At 40.7% G+C, this 22463-nt stretch overlaps 1 protein-coding gene across 1 annotated transcript in view; it reads left to right on the forward strand.

The window, feature by feature from the left end:
- DSCAM (DS cell adhesion molecule) overlaps positions 1 to 22463 on the forward strand; it is a gene marked incomplete at its 5' end in the record, with an annotated part of 312828 nt that overhangs the window by 164340 nt on the left and 126025 nt on the right. Inside the window, one exon of the mRNA XM_008068451.1 lies at positions 9602 to 9672. Coding sequence (XP_008066642.1) covers positions 9602 to 9672 — 71 coding nt within the window. The remainder of the gene's footprint in view (positions 1 to 9601; positions 9673 to 22463) is intronic.

Here is a 22463-nt window from a genome sequence, read left to right on the forward strand (position 1 = left end):
ATGAGGTCCCGCTGCCCAGGCGGGTCTCAAACTCGCGGGCTCAGGCAATCCACTCACCTCAGCCTCCCAAAGGCGCGGGATTACAGGCTGAGCCCGCGAGCCCGGCTAGTCAGCCATTCTTACTGTGGTGAAGTTGAAAGCTTAGTCTCAAATCCGTGTTTCTCCATCACCAAGATTAAGGTGTTCATCATCCCCAGATAACTAACAGTCCCCTGGAGATGGAGGTTTGCTTCAACTTTCCATAGAGGTTGTTCTTGATTTCCTTCCTGCCCCCTCCTTCTCTGTCACCCTCATTAGTGGCATTCTGAATGGATATTGAGTTTATATATCTCTTAATACTTTTCTATAATCCATAATGATATTTCCTACCATTTATGTAATAAATCTCATGTTACTAGATATGTCAGTTATTTCAAGTTGTTTACTATTATATAGACCACTATAATGGACATCCTGGTGGTATATTTGTTGCCATTTCCAATATTATACTCTTATGTTGAGTCCCAAGAAGTAGAATTGCTGAATCAAATCAAATGTAGTATTTTAACTCTTTTGATATGAGTAGTCAAAGTTTAAAGTTGCCCTTGAGGGAATAGGTTAAAATGTACAATTCTTTCTGAATTGCAGAGAAGTTCTTCTTTCTCAGTGCTAGAAGACATCGGTCCTTGAAAATTGTTTACAAAACAGAATACCCTTATGTTTAAGTGTCTGAGGGTGAGCCATTTCTGACTCTTGGATACTCTCTGCATGATTTCTCATCTACAAAATGTACATAAGGGTACCTTTCTCCTCCTTACACAGGCACATTTGTTCATTGAAAAAACAATATTCAAGCTCTAAAAGTACTTTACATTTCTCAAAAATAGGTGAAAAATAAGTGAGAAATAAGTGTTAATATGCTCCTGTAAAAATAGAATCCTATCTAATTATTTATTTAAGTCAGCCACTAACTTCCTGGGATTTCATTAAGCTGATATTTAGGGAGAATAAACTGTCCTTGTCCTAAAACCCAAAATGGCATCTTTGGCTCCCTGCTCAACCTTTTCCTTCCTCCTCAATCCTGCCTCTAATCCGGCCCCGTTTCCAGCACCTTCTCAGGATAACTGCGTTTTTCCAGTGGTGCATTTTGCAGCGGCACTCCAATCGCCATTATTAATGCTGCTGTTGTTGCTTTTTATTTTGTTTCCTCTCTGACCTCCGTTCTGGCTGGCAGTTGCCATGGCAGCAGGCTTCTCCCCAGCCGAAAGGCCAGGTGAACAGCCACCGGGGCGCTGGTCGGCAGGGCTGCTGCCTGGCATCTCTGCAGACAGATGCAGATGCCGCCTCGTTCACTACCCTGCTGATCTTCCGGATTTTATGAGGGTGCTGATTGTGGCAGCCCTACATAACTTCTCTCTTTTAATATTCAGATGAGTTAAGAAAAAAAATGAAGGAAGGAAACAGGTTCAAGCAAAGGAAGGCTACAATATATAACCTGTCTTTGTCTTGTTGCATAGGTTTTCATGGCTAAAATTAAGATGTCCCTTTCCATGTGTGACTCACATAGGCTAGAGTGCAACTACCCTGACCAAAAGGACATCCTCATTAGAGTTGTCTGCTGTGGCTGTAGATGATGCAGCCACTTCCCAGTAGGCAGGTCCACAGACACATCATTTTAGGAGCTGTAGTTATCTTGAGATGACCTTTTTCCAAAAATAAGAGGTCAGCTCTTAAGCAGTGATAATCCTCAGATGGAAGCTTCTGGAAGCTGTACTTTTACCATGATGTAGTGCTCAGGTCTTGGGTACTTGAGGACACCTCTTGCTACCCACCAGGCTGAGGAAATGATGGGTCTGTTAGGTACTTAGGTCTAGGCATTCTCGACGATACTCCTTTGAAGTGACATTCCATGACTTCCTACAGCCCAGAGCACAGTGGTGACCTTTTCATGCCTCTACTGTTCTGTTTTTGTGCTTCTTTCTTTTCTGGAAGGCTCTCCAAGATTTGTGTCTCTTTTTTGGTGCTCTTCCTTGAAAAACCAAGTTAAAGATGCTCCTCCCAGTCATGCAATTCCTTTTTCTGTCTCCCATGTTGAAGGAGTACCCTCTGTCTTTATCATACAGTAAGGAATTTTCTGATAATGGCCTTTGAGACATATCATGATTCCTCCATGAGCCCTGATATCCTGGGTTATGCTGTGACCCCTGCATATCAGAGGCTACATGTATTCATATTTCTATCTGTTATGTATGTCTGGCCTAAGGAAGATTGCTCAGTATATGTAAGATGAATATTTATAAATGTTGCTCAGAGATTATCTTTAGAATGGATCTAATGATGAACACAGAGTGTGTGTGTGTGTGTGTGTGTGTGTGTGTGTGTGTGTGTGTGTGTTGAAAACATATATGGTGGATTAAACTTATAGTGACATTTTGAAGGATTCTATAGTCTGAATATTTGTGCCCCTTGCCCCAATTAATATGTTGAAACCCAATCCCCAATGAGATAATATTAAGAGGTGAGGTCTTCAAAATGTCATAAAGTAGACCTTTCATTAATCGAATCATTGCCCTTATAAAATATGCCCAGGAGCCTTTCTACTATGTGAGAACATGGGGAGAAGGCACCAACTATGAACCAGAAGGGCAAGTCCTCACCAGATACTGAATCTGATGTCCCTTTGATATTGGACTTCCCAACCTCTGGAAGTAAGATTTCTGTTGTTTGCTTATAAGCCACCCAATTTAGTTGTATATTTTGTTATAGCAGCCCCAAAGGACTTAGGCAAGGGCTTCATAAACAAACTAGAGAAATGTGAAAAGGTAGCGCTAGAAGGCCAAAGGAAGAAGAAGACGGGAAAAGGAATAAGACCTTCCATCAGAGCCCCAGCAACCAACCAGGAAGCATCTGTGTTTGCAGCCTGAAATGCCTTCACTCCTTTCTGACAAGATGGGGCACGTCCAAGATCATAAACTGCAGCCCACAGAAAACCAGGCCTGTAGAGTGTTTGGTATGGATTTGCCTGGTATTGCAGAAAACTTTTGAATTAGGTATCAATTTTTGAAATCTGAAAATTTCAGATGAAAATCTAAATGTTGAGTTGTTCCTGCTTGACAGCAGTGAGATGGAGATAAGCATGTAGTAGTCACCCCTTAGCCTGGTCACACCCCCCCAGTGAACCATTATTCCCACCCTCCTTTCATTTAGGGGTCAGCAAACTACAGTTTGTGGGTCATGTCTCACCAACAAACCCTGAGCTAAGCATATTTTTTAACATCTTAAAAAGAAAAAGAACAAAACCTACAATATTTGCTATCTGACCCTTTATAGAAAAAGTTTGTGGTTTTCTATGTAAGTCTTACCACCAGGGGAATTTGAGTCTTGGATTTCTGCTGTGTCCATTGCAAAGCTTAGTGAAGAAGAAATTGTTCCCATTTACACAGCATCTCTACCTAAGTTGGAAAATAACATTGTTCCAACTCCACAATACTGAATTTATCTGCATGTGAAAGTGCACAAATGCATTATCATACCACTTTAATACACTTGACCTCAGAGAAAAGTCATAAAGCAAAGTTCACACCATTTAGCATTAAAGTCTTCTTGACTCCCCTAACAACCCTGAACCCCTCCAAAAAGGAGAAGTCAGGAGAGTAAGTGAAGACACTGTGAGAGTTAACAAGATCAGCTGCTAATGGACCAGAAGTGCATCTAAGCTGCCAATTCTCTTTGACACAGATCAGCCATGTGACATGCACAGCTGACCCTCACCACAGACCAACTTCCCTATCAGCAGCGACCTTGGGGAGGTCACATGTCACTTAGTGCCTTGTGACTGAGTTTGGGGTGACTGATCCCTTCATCATTTTCATTATAAATCTGTGCATAGAATGTTGCAGTTCAATTATACAGGAGCTCATTGAAACACTACTGAATCTTTACTTCAGGGAGTAGAAGGTGTGGATTATGAAAGGGTTATGGCAGGGAGTCACTGGTCTTCCAGGGATCTGGCATTAAGTCCTTGCCTCACCTTTGAATCCAGAGCAGCAGCTCTGACCTGGAAAAGAAGTTTCCTGTGTGCTGAGCTAGAGTTGACAGGAAGAGGATGGAATGAGGGCTAAAGGAATAAAAGGTATGAGCATGAACTTGGGATCATGGTTGACATTAGGACAGAGGGTGGCATCAATATTTTCTTCAATAAGAGAGTCATATGCATAGCGTCTATCCCTGGAAAAGAACAAGGCACACTCCACATCCTACGGAGTTTTCAGCAACTTGCTTTTATAGGTTGTTGTCATTCTCTTCCATCTTCCTTTTCAAGAAATTTTGAAAATTAAATGCAAACAAATCACCGATCTGCTTGTGGTTCTTTGTACATACTGGGATAGCCTGGAAAGTTCTGGAATTATTCTGGAAGGATCTGGAATGTATTCCCCCCTTTCTTTACCAATTTCAAGTCTCTTCTCAAATATTACACTTTCAATAATCCTATCTTGATCAACAGGTTAAAATTCAACCCACTTTCCCCCTGGTTAGTCCCTTCCCTCCCTTAACACTCTACTTTTTTAAAAATAGCATGTATCATCACTCCATGCACAACATAAGTTGTTGGTTCATTTTGTGTATGGCCTATTTTTGGTCCTGTCTCATAAGAGCAGAAATAATTATCAATCCTGTTCACTGCTATGTTACAGGTACCTAGAACTGTGTTTGGCATGTGGTAGGTGTTAATAGCTAAATAAATAGTTTAGATAAATAAGTCATTACTTTAACAAATACTTATTAAATGAATTCAGCCTTTTTTTGTCATCTGGACATCAGCTGTCCTTTTGTTTTATTTTGATTCTTATGAAACACTGTCTGGTCCCCTTTGCCCAACAAAGAACATGCTTCTCACTCCCCCAGCTCCTATTGAAGACAAACATGTGGTTAAGAAATTATGCCCCTCCTTTGTTTCTACCCACTTTTGTACCTCAGTCTTTGCCTGGTTTGGGACCTAGCACATTGTAGGCCCTCAGTAAGTTCTCTAATAAAGAAGGTAGAGATAAAGAAGTGGGAATGATTCCCACGGGCTGATTCGACTCTGTTCAATTAACAATTAGGCTCCAGACTATTGTTGAAGCCAGGACACTGAGACATGGAAAGGAAGTATTTTGAGAGCAGAATGAAGGACTGAGGTTGGGGTCTTGGTGTCCTTTGAGAGGGACCCAGGAGCTGTCATGGCAGCAAGAGAATGATTAGGCTCTGAGCTGGCAGGGAGGAGCAACTCAAGAGGGATGGACTAGACCTAACAACAGCCCATGAAGGGCCAAGAGGGAAAAACAAAGCTTAAATACATGTGTTTGTCAATTAGGAGGCACCTGCCCTGTATTTTCAGCCAAACAGAATTAGTAAAAGTTAGTATATTTATAAATCATAAATATAGTCTTCACTTGTTACTGTTTTACAAATTGGACACTTCTGTCTTCTGAAGAAATGCAGGGGATTATTTATCCTGGAAAATCTCTTTCATTATTCTTACCTCTGGCCTTCTCCTTCTTCAGGAAAAAGCTAAATATTCTGGGAAAAATAAAAGCAAACTCAAATATATATATATATGTTTATATATTATATGCTTATTTATATAATATATGTAACTATATATAATTTATATAAATATGTATTTATCATATATTATATATATATTTCAGCTTCAATTTGAAAAGGTGTAAGTAAATTCCTAAATGTCAAATGTCAATACATCTTTTAAATTAAGTTAAATAAATTGATACACTTAATGATTGGTTCTTAATATTTTTTGCATTGGGAATTCAATCTGCCTTGGATTGTATTTTACAGAAATCATTTGCAATGAGATGAGAGCCTATGAAAAAAATTATAATTCAGGAACTACATGGAAAACACTGAAGTTCTGAAAGACTAATTTTTTTTTTTTTTTTGAGTTGGAGTCTCACTGTCACCCAGACTGGAGTGCAGTGGCCACTCCTGGCCACCACAGCCTCGACCTGCTGGGCTCTGGCGATCCTTCCGCCTCAGCCTTCCAAGTAACTGGAACAACAGGCGCGCACTACCACGCCCAGCTAATTTTTGATTTATTGTAGAGATGTGGTCTCCCCAAGTTGCCCAGGTGGGTCTCAAACCCGAGGGCTCAGGCAATCCACTCACCTCGGCCTCCTAAAGTGCTGGGATTACAGGCTGAACCGCTGAGCCCGGCCAGACTAATTTTTTATAACTTAAAAAATGTTTCTTATAAGAACAAATTTCTTGTAATGTTTTAGAAACCTGTAGTAGAAAATGCAGTACCCTTTGTAAAAAAACAAGCAAACAAAAAACTGTTCTAATTATCTTGAGCACAGCTCTAATGTGTGCATATAGATTACATTCTTTTGATTTGTTTGGATTGGTTTGGTTTGAATCTGTTACTAAAATTTTTTAAAGAGGACAGGTACAAATGTATTTACTTCAGGAATAGGCAGACCAATAAATAAATTACTAACAAGCCCAGTAAGTATTGATAGACTAAGTAATAAAGGTGTTATGTTCTTAAAAACGGTCATGTCCTTCCCAGAGACAGGATCTATCTTCCTCTCTACTTCAGCGGGGACCTTCATAAAACACCAGATCAGATTGGAAAAGCAAATTGTCTTTGATTCATGATTACATCATGAATGTAATGTTTTCTGACAGAATAGAGGGCATTTTTGTAAGTGCTATAAGAGCACCTTTGTTTTAATTATGAAGATATCTCAACAAGAAAATAAAGGCAATGACTATTTTCTGCCATCTTCCTGAGAAGGGCACACCAAAGGCCACACGCTGGACACATCCAGAGGATTCAGGATGAAGCAGTTCCCTGATGTTGCCTTTGATTCCTCACAAATCAATTAATTAATTACATGTAATTAAATGAAAGTAACCAAGCATCAGTATAGCTTTCAGACCTCAAAATAATTCTTCAATAAGGACTATTAAAGAAAGCATGTGCTTCTCAATAGCACATGTGAGAGAGAAATTTGTTTCACAAGTTTTTGTTGAATCTATATCAAAAGTTTCTGACAAGAAGGGCTTATCCCTGTGAGCAGACATTAGGGTCAGGGCTTGAACCATAATTATCACATTTAGCTGGATGCCAGTCTCTTCCTTGGTTATTATTTTGGCCATTGACTTGAATGCTGGAAGAGCCTTTGCACTTTTGGAATTAATAAATCCGAGAGGTTGCAGTACCCCCAAATAGATTTCCCTGACACCTGCTGAGGAAAAGGAGGCCTGCTCAGCATCTCAGCATCTGCAAATTGCTTACCACTTCAAAGAAAAAACTTGCTCTGGGCTCGGTTGTTGCTGCCATGTAGAGGCTAATGGGTGACCAAAGACATATAAAGATTGCTATGCAGACGAATGCACAGCACTATGCTGGCAGGTCTCCAAGCCCAGGCAGGAATAAAAACTGCCCTGGGGGACACATGAGCCCAGGCAGGAAACTCAGAGGGTAGGCAGAGACTCGGATATGTCTAGGGATCACATGTGTTATGGACATGTCTGAGAAGCAGGGTGCATGGGGGAGTATGAGAACAAAAGCATGAGAGAAAGGCGGAGAACCATCTGGGGAGTGGAACCTTACTAGGACAGGGAAGCAGTGTGACGTGTTCAGGGGCCATGTCCCCTTTAAAAGGGGTACAATACAAACCAGAATTAATGTTTAGAAACTAATAGAGACTGTGCCCGGAGAAACTGGGTGGGAGTAGAGTGTCAGGATGAGAGGCTTGGAGAGTCCCTATAAAGACAACAGTTGAGGCCTGGCGTGGTGGTTCATACCTGTAATCCCAGCATTTTGGGAGGCCAAGGCGGGAGTATTGCTTGAACCCAGAAGTTTGAGACCAGCCTAGTCAACATAGCAAGAACTCATCTTTACAAAAATAAAAAAATAAGGAATAAAATAAAAATTAGCCAGGTCTTTGTTGTGTTCCAAAAGTTCACCTCTTACCTTTTTGTTCCCATTTTGATTTCCTGGTTTTGCTTCTTATTATATTTTGAAAAAAATGACAATCAGGTTTGAAGCTGCTTCTTTTAACCCATAAGTCTACCTGGGTCTTCCTTCCCTTGGCCTCCCTCAGTCAGTGGGTCTACTAAGGCCCCTCTGTCCTTTCTGCCTCGTTTCCATCTGCCTGTTTCTAGGCCTCCCTTTCTCTGCCTCCTCTGTGTTTTATCCCCTTCAGTTTCTGATTGGATATTGTTCCTTCAAGTGTACCTTTTCGTTCTGATATTTAAAGTTATGCCTTTGCTTCCCCCTGTTTAAAAACAGCCAATGACAATTGTATGATCATACTTACTACATTAACTGAGCACAGTATTTTCATGAAAACTCTATGAAACAAATTCTATTGTCTCATTGTGTAGAGAGGGAAACTTAGTCACAGAGAAGTTAAGTAACCTGCAAAAACCTACACCCTACACAGCTAACAGGTGACAGAGCTAGAATTTGAATGCAAGCAGGATTCCAATGCCCCTCAACTTAGCCACTACATCATGGTACTGCTCAAAATTTCTTCCTTTGAAAAAAAGGAAAGCAGCTTCCACCAGTCCACCCTTTATCTTTCAGGTAGGTATCTTTGCCTTTCCTTTTATTTCCAAACTTTTCAAAATTAGTGTATAGTCACTACTTCAGCTTTCTTATCTTCTATACGCTATTCAACCTTCTGCAAATGTTCACAGAAATGGCACTTTTATGGTTCAGCAGTAACCTCAAAATTGTCAATCCAAAAGCATTTTTTAATCTAAGGGGGTCTCTCTGATTCCCATGTTATTATTTGCTGCTACATCTCAGAAGACACCCACGTACCTGCTGCCTTGCCCTGCTGTCTTTCTCTCAGTGTGTGCATCAAATCACTCTGATCACATTCTGAGCTCTTGGTTGGCAAAGCATTTTATGTCTCTTGGTTCTATACCATACACCTAGCCCACAGCACATTTCTAACGCATGCTAATCAGCTCTAACTGGGATGTAACTGGAATCATCTCTCAGTGACTTTCTGACCAATTGCACCCCCACTAGAAATAGGTTGATGTAAGCTGCATGTTTTATTTTCCTCTTCAACTTTGTTCCAGCCATCTATGGCTAGAGGCCCTGGTTTACAAGGGGTTTTAATTGTGAAGTATAAAACTAATAAAGCAATCAAAGGGACCCAGAGGAAGAAGAAATCTGATTTTTTCTTTTTTTTCCCCCAAAGAAGCAAAATCACATCACTGTGCAAAGCATAGTGGGGAAAGAGAAGGACCTTCAACACACACTAGACAGTGTTTTATAAAATAAATTTATTTTATAACTTTCTATTATACTCCTTTACTTGTTCAAAATAGAGGTTGATTCACAAAGTTGTCCAAAACATGTTGAGGAGGAATACAGTGACAGGTCCCCAAGACTCATTTTTGAATTTTTTTGTTCTGAAGAACAAATAAAGAGAAGACAAACTTTGTACACAGTGACTCTGCAAAATTGATTTTGCCCACCTCCCTGGAAAACCTACCTCTCTATGCTCAGTATGGGCATGCCCACCTATGGTTGTGTAGGTTTCAATCTACTCCAGAACAAATTTCTAACACACCTGTGGGTTTTTGGTCTTTACAGCTCCTGATGGTCCACCTCAGGAAGTTCACCTGGAGCCCATATCATCTCAGAGCATCAGGGTCACCTGGAAGGTAAACCAAGTCAACACTTGTATTCGTGGAACTTTTCTCATGGGGATGAGCCCTTTACTCATGCTAAGTATTATGATGCCAAGACACATTTGATGAAACTCTTATCTTTCAAAGTTACATTGAAAGCTCTTTTCTTAAAATTCAATGTTTGCACCCACATTTTGAATACTTCTACAACAAATTCTGTATCGCAGAGAAAAGTTGTTGTATGTCTTTTTTTTCTTTGAATCTTGATCAAAATCTGAAGTACTGCTCTCCGCACAAAAAGTGAAACTCATGTCCTTGACCATACTCTCTAATTACATCCTAGGAAAAACTTTTTCTAACTGATTTTTCCAAGTGGTAAAGCAAGGTTTGGGAGATAGTTCACCGAACTGGTAGAAAGCAGAGAAGTCCTAGCTGTGCCATTAACCAGCTGTGTTCTCAAGAAAGTCCCTTAATTTCCTCACTAGTAAAATGAACCAGCTGCCTCTCAGGGCAGTGCTAACCCAAGTATGGCCTGCAGATGTAGACTGGCTGCTGGTTATTTTAGTGTTTGTTGCCAAGAGAAAGCGTAAGCCATAGTATAAACAACTGCATCACTAAGCGTGTTGTTTTGTTCAACTTTCATGGTTTCCATGCCAAACTTTCTCAGTGAAGGAAATAATGTCAACTCTGGTGCAAGCTCATCACAAACCAGCACTGTCCCATGACCTTCAAGTCAGTAGCAAGACCTTTGTCTGGTGGGTAAAACTACCTTGGAATTAGTCATCTTTGAATGTGCTCTTGGAGATAACTATCTTAGGCCAAGTTCCATTTTAACCAGAGTGTTATTATTGTATCAAAAGTTCTGTAAGGTTGCTCTTACTATTCCAGTTCTGGATATCTCTCATTGTTTGTGATTTTTTTTTCTTACCTCTTTCATCATTCATTTTCCTGTGTTCTTACTCAGAGAAGAAGACAGCCAACAACCACAGTGAGGCCTTCTAATCACATATCTCTTGTAACTATCGCACCTGTTTGTTTGTTGGTCTGTTTGTTTGTTTTCTTTCTAGTTGGAGCTCTTTCATAAGATGGCCAACATCTGTGACAAAGATGGATTTCCATTGTTGGGGTGGATGCCACCTTTGGTATTAACACATGTTAATACCGCAAGCCCCTTTCTGTCAGTTTTTTTCAATCCCGGCCAATGAGTCGTGTTTCCAGCAGGCAGCATGACATGACTGTTTAGCTGCGCAGACAGTGCAGGCCGAGGAGTGTGGGAAGATGTGGCACTGATCTTTGTGAACACATCGACCACCTGCGAGCATCACAGACACCGTAGAATAAAAGGCACTCGGCAAGCCATAACCCCACATGCATCCCTGCCACTCTACAGACAGAATGCTGACTCACTCTGTCTTGAATTAAAGACTCTGTGAAGTTTCACCCACTAGCCTTACACATTCTCTTGCATTTTACCCTGAAAAAGATCAGGTATTACTGTGACCTCAAAAGGTTTTTGGCTCCTGCCTGATAGAAGTGTCTGTCCACAGAGCACCTAGTGCTTCTAACTAAAAATGGAAACTTCTGAGGCTTTAAAAGGCATTGTATCCTTCTCCTTCTGCAGAAAGCAGTGACAAAAAGCAGCACATTGCAGTTAAATGTCTTCTTAGTGCCAAAGGATGAACGTGTTGTGGGCTGTTAAAAGGTCCTTGCTTTCATTAGATTGTGAACTGATTATAACATATAATTCATGAGAGTACAATCTATCTCAGCATAGTGGGCTCTTGTGATGTGGCCCGTCAGTGGATAGACATGCTGGTGAACTAACAGACTAATGAGTCAGAGACTTTCCAGTCACCAGCTTATTATTTCACGATGACCTGCTTATGGAATGAACTTTTAAATTGTATCACTGATTCAATCAAATCATATGCTGTTACACATCACCTCAATCAATATGTTGCATACAACATGATTTTATTTTATGGTATAAAATTCAGAATACACATTTTGTGAAAGGAGACTGATGAGGAAGGAGGAAGGAAGAAGGAGGTACAAAAAGACAGAAGTAGCATTAACCCCAAAGAAGAGCCCTACATCTGACAGCCAGGGGTAGAAATGCTGGGGATCGTGGAAAGCCTATGATGGGAACTCATTCACAGTCACAGGACAGTTATCAGAAGCAAAATATACTCATCAAAGAGAGGTGGACTAGAAGAGAGAATAGCTCTGGGATATTGGTGGAAAACCAGCCATTTTAGACTATAAGCCTTTAAAAGGTAAGGGGCACCTTAGCAGTCTTTCTATAACACTTGAGATAGATATTAAATTTAATTAGCATTTTACAAGCAGTGCTTCTGTAACAACACTGTCTACTGAGCAAAATAAACGGCTTTCCCTTTTTATTTTGGTTATCTTTTACACAAAAGAAAAATTTCTGATTTTAAATTTTTGAAGTCCAACAAAGATTGCCCATGGCCCGCTGAATACAACCCAATCCCATAGGACACTCAAAACCATCCAACATCAAGCTGTAACACCCTGATTCAAGTTCATGACCCCCTACCTTCCCCAGAGATAACTGCCTATTCAGTGGCCCACAGGTGTCATCTTCTTTCCTATCATTGTTCATTCTATTTGTAAAGTGCCCACCTCTCCTGTCCAATCCTGCTTAGTCAAGGCTCAGTTGTTCATGACTGTCTCCATGAAGATCGGTGAATCTCCAAAGTGGAATTAGAAATTTCATCCTCTGTGTTGCCTGTTGTTCTTAGTGATGGCTCAGTGAGGTTCCCATCATGTGATTTTTAGAGTCCGTTTCACATGCATCTCCTCTGCTGCTCTACGAGCTTCTGAAAGTCAGGAAGAGTTCCTTATTCAGCCCTGATCCCCAGTGGCTGTTGTGTGAATGAATGAGTGAGTGGAGGAGTGAGCAAGTGCATATGTGAGCTGAGCATGAAGAAGTCTGTAGGACAAATGTCCTGTATTACAATAGTCTCTAAAGCATTCCAGTACTAGACTTTCTCAACAGCAAACTGTAATATGGTGATGGTCTAACTCACTATGCTGTGAAATACCCTAGAGGGTACAATAGTACACATGCATGGATGGGAATCACACTTAGTATACCAGACAGACCAACCACTTTGCACAGGAGATCACTACAATTTATTGAAAAGTAAAGGGCAGTGGTGCTCCAATAAATTTGTGTTATGTTTCACAGGAAATGGACATCTCCGCATATCACAAATGTAAGCCCATAGGAAGATGTCCAAGAACCAGTACCATATTTAATGTCCATATTGTGCATGAAGGCTCAGAAAGAGCTCTTAAATACAAAAATATATATGTAGTATATGTGTATATTCAGTCAAATAAATATGCTAATTGATACCTTGACAGCAACTCAAGAGACAATATAAGTAGTCCTAAATAATACAAATATAAAGTAGATACAATTTAATTTTTGGTACTTTTTTGTTCTCATTTAAAATCACACAGAGTATTTAAAGCTAAAGAGAAGTGATGACCTATATAAAGCACCTGAAAATCATAAACTAAGCAATTCTTTGGTTTACCAGAAAATTCCAGTTTTAGCCTATCTTCTAAAATGTGTCTTTTAACACTGTCACCTTCTCTTCTGGTCAGTCTTAGAATCAACTGACCCCCTTTTATGCAAACTAAGGACAATTTGATTACTAGCTACTTGCCTTATGTGTGTATGTGTGTGCATGCATGTATGTAATTGTTATAAAATAAAACACTCATTATTTGGAATATTTAATTATTATAAACATCTCAAAATTCTAATCCAGATAATACAATATAAGACAGAGATTTTTCCTAGTAGTGTAAATTTTCTGTTGTTGTTTTGTTTTGTCTTTAATTGAAAAAATTTTATAGGACCAAAGGCATTCCCCAAAATATGAAATTTTCAATAGCTTAACATTGCTGTGCTGAGAACAATGATCAAAATGATGACTCAGAGTAAAAATCCTGAGAATGATTTTTACTACTTTTTTGCCCCTCGGTATCATACCATCTGGCTGAGAATTTTATTTCGAATGAGTTGAATTCTCATTTGGAATTACAGAAGAGAGTTATAATTTCCGTAAAATATTAAAATTGAGTATTTAGAAATTTAGTTAAATTTCAGTAATCTGAAGAACATTTTTAACCTGATTACCACATTTCTGCAATCTCCACTAATTCTAGGTAATAAAGGCATCATCATAAACTATTAAGTTTTAGAGATGAACTTAGCAACCTAAAAATGTCTCAGTTTGTCATTTAAAAGCAAAATTGTCATATTGACAGTGACCTTCATATTAATGGCTTAATAAACTGCAGGCTTCACTTGACACTTACATGTAAATCCCTCTATTCTGGGAAATAGGGTGGCACATTGGAAAAGGCAGTTCTGGCACTTTCTAATCCTGGTGTGTCCTAGCTGGGATATTGGGACAGCTGTCCTTCCAAACATCTGCTCTCAGTCAGGCACTGTGCTAAACTTTTGCATGCAGTGTTTCCTTTTATCTGTGTCCTGGGAGCACAGCTCAGTTTTATGCAAGGGAAGATCCGTAAGTTAGAGGAACATGTCAAAGATCTGAAAGCTCATAATTGTCAGATTGAGAACTCCCTCCCAGACAGTCTGATTCTGCTCCCTGAGTTTCCAAACAATCAAAAAGTTAATGGCTATTAAGTACCAAGACTGTAGTTTGTGCATGGCAAGGCTCAATAAATACGAATTCCCTTTATTAGTCCTTCTAATCTCATATTATATTTTACACGCAACCCCAAGAAAGTGAGAACACACAAAGTTTATATTTTTATCTACTGTTGTTTCCTTTTAGGGTCTTAACCTTAGAGTAATATGAGTAGAAAGTAGACATCTTTTGTCCCCATGTCAGCTGAAATTCAAAAGGGTTACCTTGAATAAATTTGACTTCGTTTTTAAACTATCATTTTAGGCCATGAAAAATTACAAAAGTTTGTATTTATATTTATGGACTAATCCACTTGTTGGCCCTTCTCATATTAGCAAGTTTAGACTCTTTCCCCTATAACGAGAAAGGAAAAACAAACAAACTGGTTTTAAAATCTCTAGGTTGTCAGACAGAGTAAGATTGTTTTCTCTCAACTTCTTAGAAGTTGACTAGACCATAGGCTCCCCGAAGGCCAAGGATATGTCTTGTGTGTTCACTGTACACTTAATTGGAGAACAATAAATATATATTAAATAATGCATGAACCTTTGCCATTGTTCACTTTTTTTTTTTTTTTTTTTGAGTTGGAGTCTCACTCTGTCACCCAGACTGGAGTGCAGTGGCCGCTCCCGGCCACCGCAGCCTCGACCTGCTGGGCTCCGGCGATCCTTCTGCCTCAGCCTTCCGAGTAGCCGGAATTACAGGCACGCGCTACCACACCGGGCTGATTTTTTAATTTATTGTAGAGATGAGGTCTCGCTGCCCAGGCGGGTCTCGAACCCGTGGGCTCAGGCAATCCACTCACCTCAGCCTCCCAAAGGTGCGGGATTACAGGCTGAGCCACCAAGACAAAGTGCTGCCTTTGTTCACTTTTATGTTAAAAGGTTCATATCAAGAAGTGATGCCTTTTCTTCTGAAAAACTCTGAACTCCTTGGAAAGCCCTACGTGACTAAATTCACATCTTAGTTTTTGTGTATACACAAAATAGGCACGTTTCTTTAATGAAACCATTTATTGCTTTTTTGCACCATTTAGAATATATTCTGCATCTCTCCATCTATTCACTGGATTATCCCTCTCAGTTTAACTGTGTGATGGGCCTTCTCTGAGCACTCTGCTTCTCTGTCCTAGAGAAGAGCCATCAGCCTGCCAGAGCAAAGGGTCCAGCAGGCCTCCCAACCAAAGCAGCATTTCTCTTGGTTCTTAGCTTCAGAGTGCAGTGACAAGATGCTAACTGCATTTTCAAGGGCTGCTCAGATGCCAAGCAAGTGGAATCAGGTCTGATGTGCAGACATGCTAGGAAGCGATGTCGTCTGGGACTCTTAGCCTAGGAGTTTGTTCAAAGCCCTGTATCTCTTCAGCTGATTGACCCCAATAGCTGAATTGAATTGAATTGAACCTGGACTAAGAATTAGGACCAAGGCCATCTGCAGTCATTGAACTGAAAACCCTTTTAGGTGAACACAAGAAATCTAAGCATAGACAATTTCATCTGTCTGTTTTATGATGGCTAGGTTATAAACTATTAGGTTACATTAAGTTAGAAGACAAGGATTGTATTTTTGCCTTGGTTTAGAAAGGATATTTTCAGGATTGAAATAAGAGTAATGGATGTAGCCACAGTGTTACATCTAAATGGACATTTTGGAAATTTATTGATGACTAGCCTTAGGTCTGTCTTTTTCTGTAGTACATGAACATTACATTTTACAATTGGAATAGTCTCCAAAGTTGGGACATGAGGATAAAAATTGCTTATGGTCAGAATTATATACAAAATGACTTCAATTTTCTATTAAGTACACCATGCATAATTTTAACTATGTAATCTTATGGTAACATATGTATGAGTATGTAATATTCACAGTAAAAACAAGAAAATAGACAAAAATATAATTTGAGATTATTTCATCGCATTATGAATAAAATTAGGATAACATAAGTTAATGCACCTGCAGCAAGTAAATAGTGTATAATAAAAATAAAATATTTTAGTCGAACTTGGTGGCTCAACCTGTAATTCCACGCCTTTGGGAGGCTGAGGTGAGTGGATTGCCTGAACCTGTGGGTTCGAGACCCGCCTGGGCAGGTGAGACCTCATCTCTACAATAAATCAAAAAAAAAAAATTAGCCGGGCGTGGTAGCACGCGCCTGTAATTCTGGCTACTCGGCAGGCTGAGGCGGAAGGATTGCCAGAGCCCAGAAAGTTGAGGCTGCAATGGCCAGGAGCGGCCACTGCACTCTAGTCTGGGCGACAGAGCGAGACTCCAACTCAAAAAAAAAAGAAAAAGAATAAAATATTTTAAAGTATTTCATTAGACTTCAGGACATTGAGATAATACCCTCATCTCTACACCTAACAAAAATGACCTTGAGCAAGTGACTTGATTTGTCAGGATATAACTTGAACCCTCTTATCTAGTTCCAATTCAAGTGTTCTTTTCAGTATGCCACAGACAAATAAGGAACAGTACATTTTAATCACACATTTTCTTCCCCACTTACCTCACAACACTGACTTGATAACCAAAGATGGTAATGCCTCACTCTGAAAACCCTAAGCTGATCTCTTGAATAGCAGCCCTGATTTTAATCCCTACCCTGGATGCTGTCCCCTAATGGCTCTGTACAGCACTGCCATTTCTGAGAACTATCTCTCAATACACGTAAATATTTTAAAATTTGCCCAACAAAAAAAAGGTAAGTTTTATTTTAAATAAGTTAATGACTAATGAATAGGTAGTAATTTAATAAAACTATCCAGAGGTCTGCCTTATAATTTCATTGGTTCTCATAAAATACTGACTCCATTTTTCACAGAGAACAGATAGGAAGATCAAGTTCAAGTAAATATGATGCTGAGCATTGAAAATGAATTGGATGGCATCCATTCAGTGAGCAAATAGATGAATACACACTATTTAATGTGCTTCATTTTCTCAGACAGCAGTCCTTAAGCCATCTTGCTGATGACATTTCCCAGCTGTCTAGAGAAATCAAATAAGGTAGGTAAGTTAGTAAACTGAATGCAGATATTATAATGAAAAATCAAAGGAAAACATATATCCAATCAAGAATAGCACAGACTCCAGTGACATCTGCTGTTCCACAGACATGTCTCCTAAGGCAAGGGAAGAAACATAACATTATTTTTGTCATTTACAACTAGGCTAGACAAAATTGGTCAGGATTTATCAAAGAAAAAAACCACCAGCCAGGACAGCATGAATTAACTGCCCTAGTACGGCTATCTAATTTCGGCTATTTTTGAAGTAACATGAGGGATGACAGAAAAACACAATCTATGCTTTCTAATTTATTTCACTAATTCAAATACATTTAGGTTAATGCACTAAGATGTAACTAACCCTCAAGATAACCTTCTGTTGATTTTTTTAAAGGCCTAACTCCTTGTTGTATTAAAAACTTTGAAACCACCGGGCTCGGTGGCTCAGCCTGTAATCCCGCGCCTTTGGGAGGCTGAGGTGAGTGAATTGCCTGAGCCCACGGGTTCGAGACCCGCCTGGGCAGCGAGACCTCATCTCTACAATAAATCAAAAAAAAATTAGCCGGGTGTGGTAGCGCGCGCCTGTAGTTCCAGCTCCTTGGAAGGTTGAGGTGGAAGGATCGCCGGAGCCTGGCAGGTCGAGGTTGCGGTGGCCGGGAGCGGCCACTGCACTCCAGTCTGGGTGACAGAGTGAGACTCCAACTCAAAAAAAACAAAAAACAAAAAACTTTGAAACCTAATCTAAATTCTAATACAATGAACTCTTACTGTTCTCTTGAAAATTTTAAGTTAAGATTAAAAATAAAATTATTTGTGCTTTGAGTATAGACAGAAAGGAAATAAAACTATTTTACCTTTTTAAGGTACATTATTTTTCTTGTTTTCTCTGCCAGTAACAATCTAAAGTTGGAATAAGATTAGCTTTCCTTTGAATAACAGAAGAATTTAAGTGGCAACTCTTTGGTGACTTTAAGAAGAAAGGATTCCCACAGAAGGAAAGTATGATTCGAGGAGCGCCCTCCAGTCGATCTGTGCTGAATTTGATGCTCACTCTACATCTGGCATGGAGAGTCAGGCTCTCCCCACTTTGCAACATCAGAGTGTTCTGGAGTCTCCTTGTCTGAATGCTTCTAGCATGTTCCTGACAGGGCAGACAGAGGATTAGACAACTTTCTCAATGCTCTCCCCTGAATGCCTATTCATACATGTCGATGCCTAAAATTCCTTTGGTTGAGGTTAAAGCCTTTCATTATCCTATACCTATGAGAGATAGTTCTCATAGGTATGAGATGGAAGCAGATAGCTCTACAGAAAGAATGCCATCCTACTCTTAAGTTACCTCTGAGGGGCAATTGGCAGATATTGAACCCATGACAAAAGCTCCATTGTTGATGTAGTCCTTTCCTGTCTTCTGATAGAACTCCAGCTAAGACTTTGCCAGCTGAGCAAGGATAAGAGGAGAACAACCAATTCTCTCCAACACTGGGCCAAGCCCTGGCCTTTCTCCAGCCCTCCTGTCTTGGTGGTGCCTTTCCCACCACTGTTCCTCCCCTTCTTCCTGCCCCCACCCTGCCTCTGCCCTTCCAGGTGCCCAGTGAGTTCTATCTCACAGTCACCATCACTGTCCTGCAGGAGTCTGCAAATTGGTTCTGTAAGGGGTCAGAAAGCAAATATTTTAGGCTGTGAGGGCCCTACAGTCTTCGTCTTAACTACTTACTCAACTCTGCTGCTATAGCAGGGACACAGCCATAGTTGGCATGTGTGAGCAAGTGCAAATGGGCTCCACTAAAATATTACTCAGGAACCCTGAAATGTGGAGTTCATATAATTTTCACATTTCACAAAACATTCTTCCTCTTTTGATTATTTCAACCATTTCAAAACGTAAAACAGCAACAACAACAAACTAGTCTTAGCTAAAAACCATAAAATAAAATTTAAAACAAGTGACCAGACAAATTTGGCCCAGGGTTGACAGTTTGCCAACTCTGATATGCCAGCCACATCCAATTGAAATATGTCACAAATGGCCTACTGTTAATCTGTTTATTTGGCCTCAATTTGAAACACCCCGGAACTCTTTCCAATTGTGAAGTTAAAACCCACCTTTCTGTGAGCAGGCCCCTTCTGAGACCAGGATCTTCTTTGGGTCTTCTGGATGGATCCTACTTATCATATTTACAATGTCTACAAAAATCCTACCTATGATTGATGCTGATCACTCTTTTGCAAAGCTTCTTCCACCCTCTGTTTCTCTCTTTCTCTCTCTAGTTTGTCTATCACAGCCTCCACCTGCCTCCCGGTGGCGCCATTCCAGTCCCTGTGGCCCATCTTGTCAGGGGTTACTCCCACCCTCTGTCAACTCTCAGTCACATACCTATGGATCTCAGGACTCAGTCTGTCCCCTCATTTACTCTCTCTTCCTACATTGCTAGAGTGTTCCCTTAATTATTCTAAGATTATTATTTATTTTATTGCTTTGAGTCAGAGTCTCACTCTGTCACCCAGGCTAAAGTGCAGTGGTACAATCACGGCTACTGCAGCCTCACCCTTTTGGGCTCAGGTGATCCTTCTGCCTCAGCCTTCCAAGGAGCTGGAACCACAAGGAGGTACCACCGCACCTAATTTTTTTAAAACTTATTATAGAAATAAGATCTCCCCAAATTGCCCATGCCTGTCTCAAACTCCTGGGCACAGGCAGTCCTTTCATCTCTGCTTCACAGTGTGCTGGGATTATGGGCATGAGCCTCCACACCTGGCAGAATTTTATCATTAACAAGCATGAGGGAAAAGATGGCAGCGATTCAAAGCCCTTTGGGATCACTCAGCTACCATGGACTAGTTGGGGCCCAGCCTTTTGCTCATATTTATGCTTTCACTAGTGCACACCCTCCTAGCATTCAGAACATCCCTACTAGATCCTCACTACCTGAAGCATGCTCGAAGCTGCAGGCTATACCAGTATCCCAAGAACTCGCAGGTGCCAGGTGTATTACCTCCTGGCTGGGCCCTGGCTAGGCTCCTGTTAGCCCATGGAAGCCCCTCCTGAAACTCCTTTCTCATCTCATCCCTGCTGGTTTCCTGTTCTTTGCCCAGGTGCCTCAACTCTCCTTGTCACCTCTCTTCCACTGACTCCACCTCAGGCTCACTGAGCCATCAAACCTTCCCACCCACTTTGCCATCTCAGAAGCCCTCCCTAGCTCCCTGAGCTCCAATAGCCACCTCCTCCTCTTGTCCATGACCTGAGTTGGCAATAGAGCCTTGAAGAGGAATCAGATAGAGGCAGATTCTTATGGTAGGTGGGGATACTCCCTCAGGTCAGCCTTCAGAGCTGAGTGATACAAAACAGTGCCTGAATTCCCTTGTTAGATCATTGGTAGAAAACACTGGATAAAATTCTATGGATTGTAAGAAACACTTTATGTGGCTAACTGGCAGTGAGATATCTGAAGAACAACAAAATTCAAAGAAAGGAGGAGCCCAGCAAGAGTAGCTATTGCACAGGTGTTTGTTGGTTGGACGAATAAAATGGGAGCCACTTTACACTTTAGAAATGTAATAGATTCCTATTTTATACTAGTTAACCTCAATTTTGTACCATTGAGTTATGAGTCTGTTTCTGAAATTCTACATTTGCTCTTCAAGGCAGATCCCCACACACCCTTGCTACCATCTCTTCCTCATCTGCAATTTTCTACTGCTGTCCATTTTGGAATCCCAATTCTGCCAAGTCTGTCCAGAATATGATGACTATGTTCTTGGCCTCTCAATACATTGTCTGTTTCATACAGCCTGTCATTCATCATTTATTTATCAAACTTGAATTGGTTCCAAGCACTGTCTCATTATCAGGTGATGGTGCCCATTTTTTATTTCATAGAATGTGGATACCATGTTCGTGCCTAGGTCATTGGCAGAAAACACTGACTAGGACTCTATAGTTGTCTTGATGGACAATAATTTGGGGGGAGGGAGTCACATGGCCATACACAGCCCTCTTGTGTGACTTAGACCATAGAAACTGTATTTGGTACAATGCAACTCTCAGGAGAGAGGCATGACTGAAAATATTGTTCGAGCCAAAGGTGTAAGAGTTCTCTTCTCTCTGACATTGCTCCCTCAAATCTATCCTCCATGTGTCAAGGCAGGCTGCTTGTTCACACCACCTATCCTCTATTGTGAAGCAGGATCCCTTTGGCACTGTGTGGGACCAATCTTCAGGTAACACTCAGGACCATGAAGGTCTTACAGTTTTATTTGCATACATTCCTTCTTATTCTGCAAATAACCAGGGAAATGGGTTACTGACCTGATTTGAAAAATAGGGGAATGTCCAGTTGCTGCTTAACTAAATAGTCTTTCCCAAGCAAGGTCAATTCTAATTCAATTCACTTAATGACTCCCCAGTGACAACAGCAGTGGTGCTCAGATTTGAGGGTGTACCAGTATCCCTGAAGGGTTTTTTAAAACACAGATCACTGAGGCCCACACCAGCATATATTTACTTATTTATTATAATTTTTTTGAGTTGTAGTCTCAGTCACCTAAGCTGGAAGTACAGTGGCATGGCCTTGGTTTGCTGCAGCCTCAACCTCCTGGCCTCAGGCCTCCTTCACTTCAGCCTCCTCAAGTATCTGGGACTACCATGCCCAGGTAATTTTTTACTTTTTGTAGAGATGAGGTCTCTCTGTGTTGCTCAGGCTGGTCTCGAATTCCTGGGCTCAAGCAACCCTTCCACCTTGGTTTCCCCAAATGCTGGGATCACAGGTGCAAGCCTTCGCACCCAGTCACCAGTGTTTATTTTGATTCAGAAAATCTGAGTGGGTTTCTAGTCCTTGAGGCTCTAACATTGTCCCAGGTGAAGTAGGTGCTGCTGGCAGAGGCATCACACTTTGAGAACCACTGCCTTAAGTGTGTCCCTAGCTTCATCTGGACTCACATTGTCTCCTGCCCCCAAGATCACCAGGAATACCTCACTTCAGGATCATTCTGAGTTATTCTCCTTTCCCAAGTGTGGCTTGCTATCTCACCTGGGCACAGCTGTGTAATCCGATTTTTGCTTTGCTGACAGCATCCCCCCTTCATGTAAACTGACTTTGCTGACAGCATGCCACGC

The sequence above is a fragment of the Carlito syrichta genome, unplaced genomic scaffold, assembly GCF_000164805.1.
Source record: "Carlito syrichta isolate Samal-C Ts95f unplaced genomic scaffold, Tarsius_syrichta-2.0.1 Scaffold310954, whole genome shotgun sequence".
Classification (NCBI taxonomy): Eukaryota; Metazoa; Chordata; class Mammalia; order Primates; family Tarsiidae; genus Carlito; species Carlito syrichta.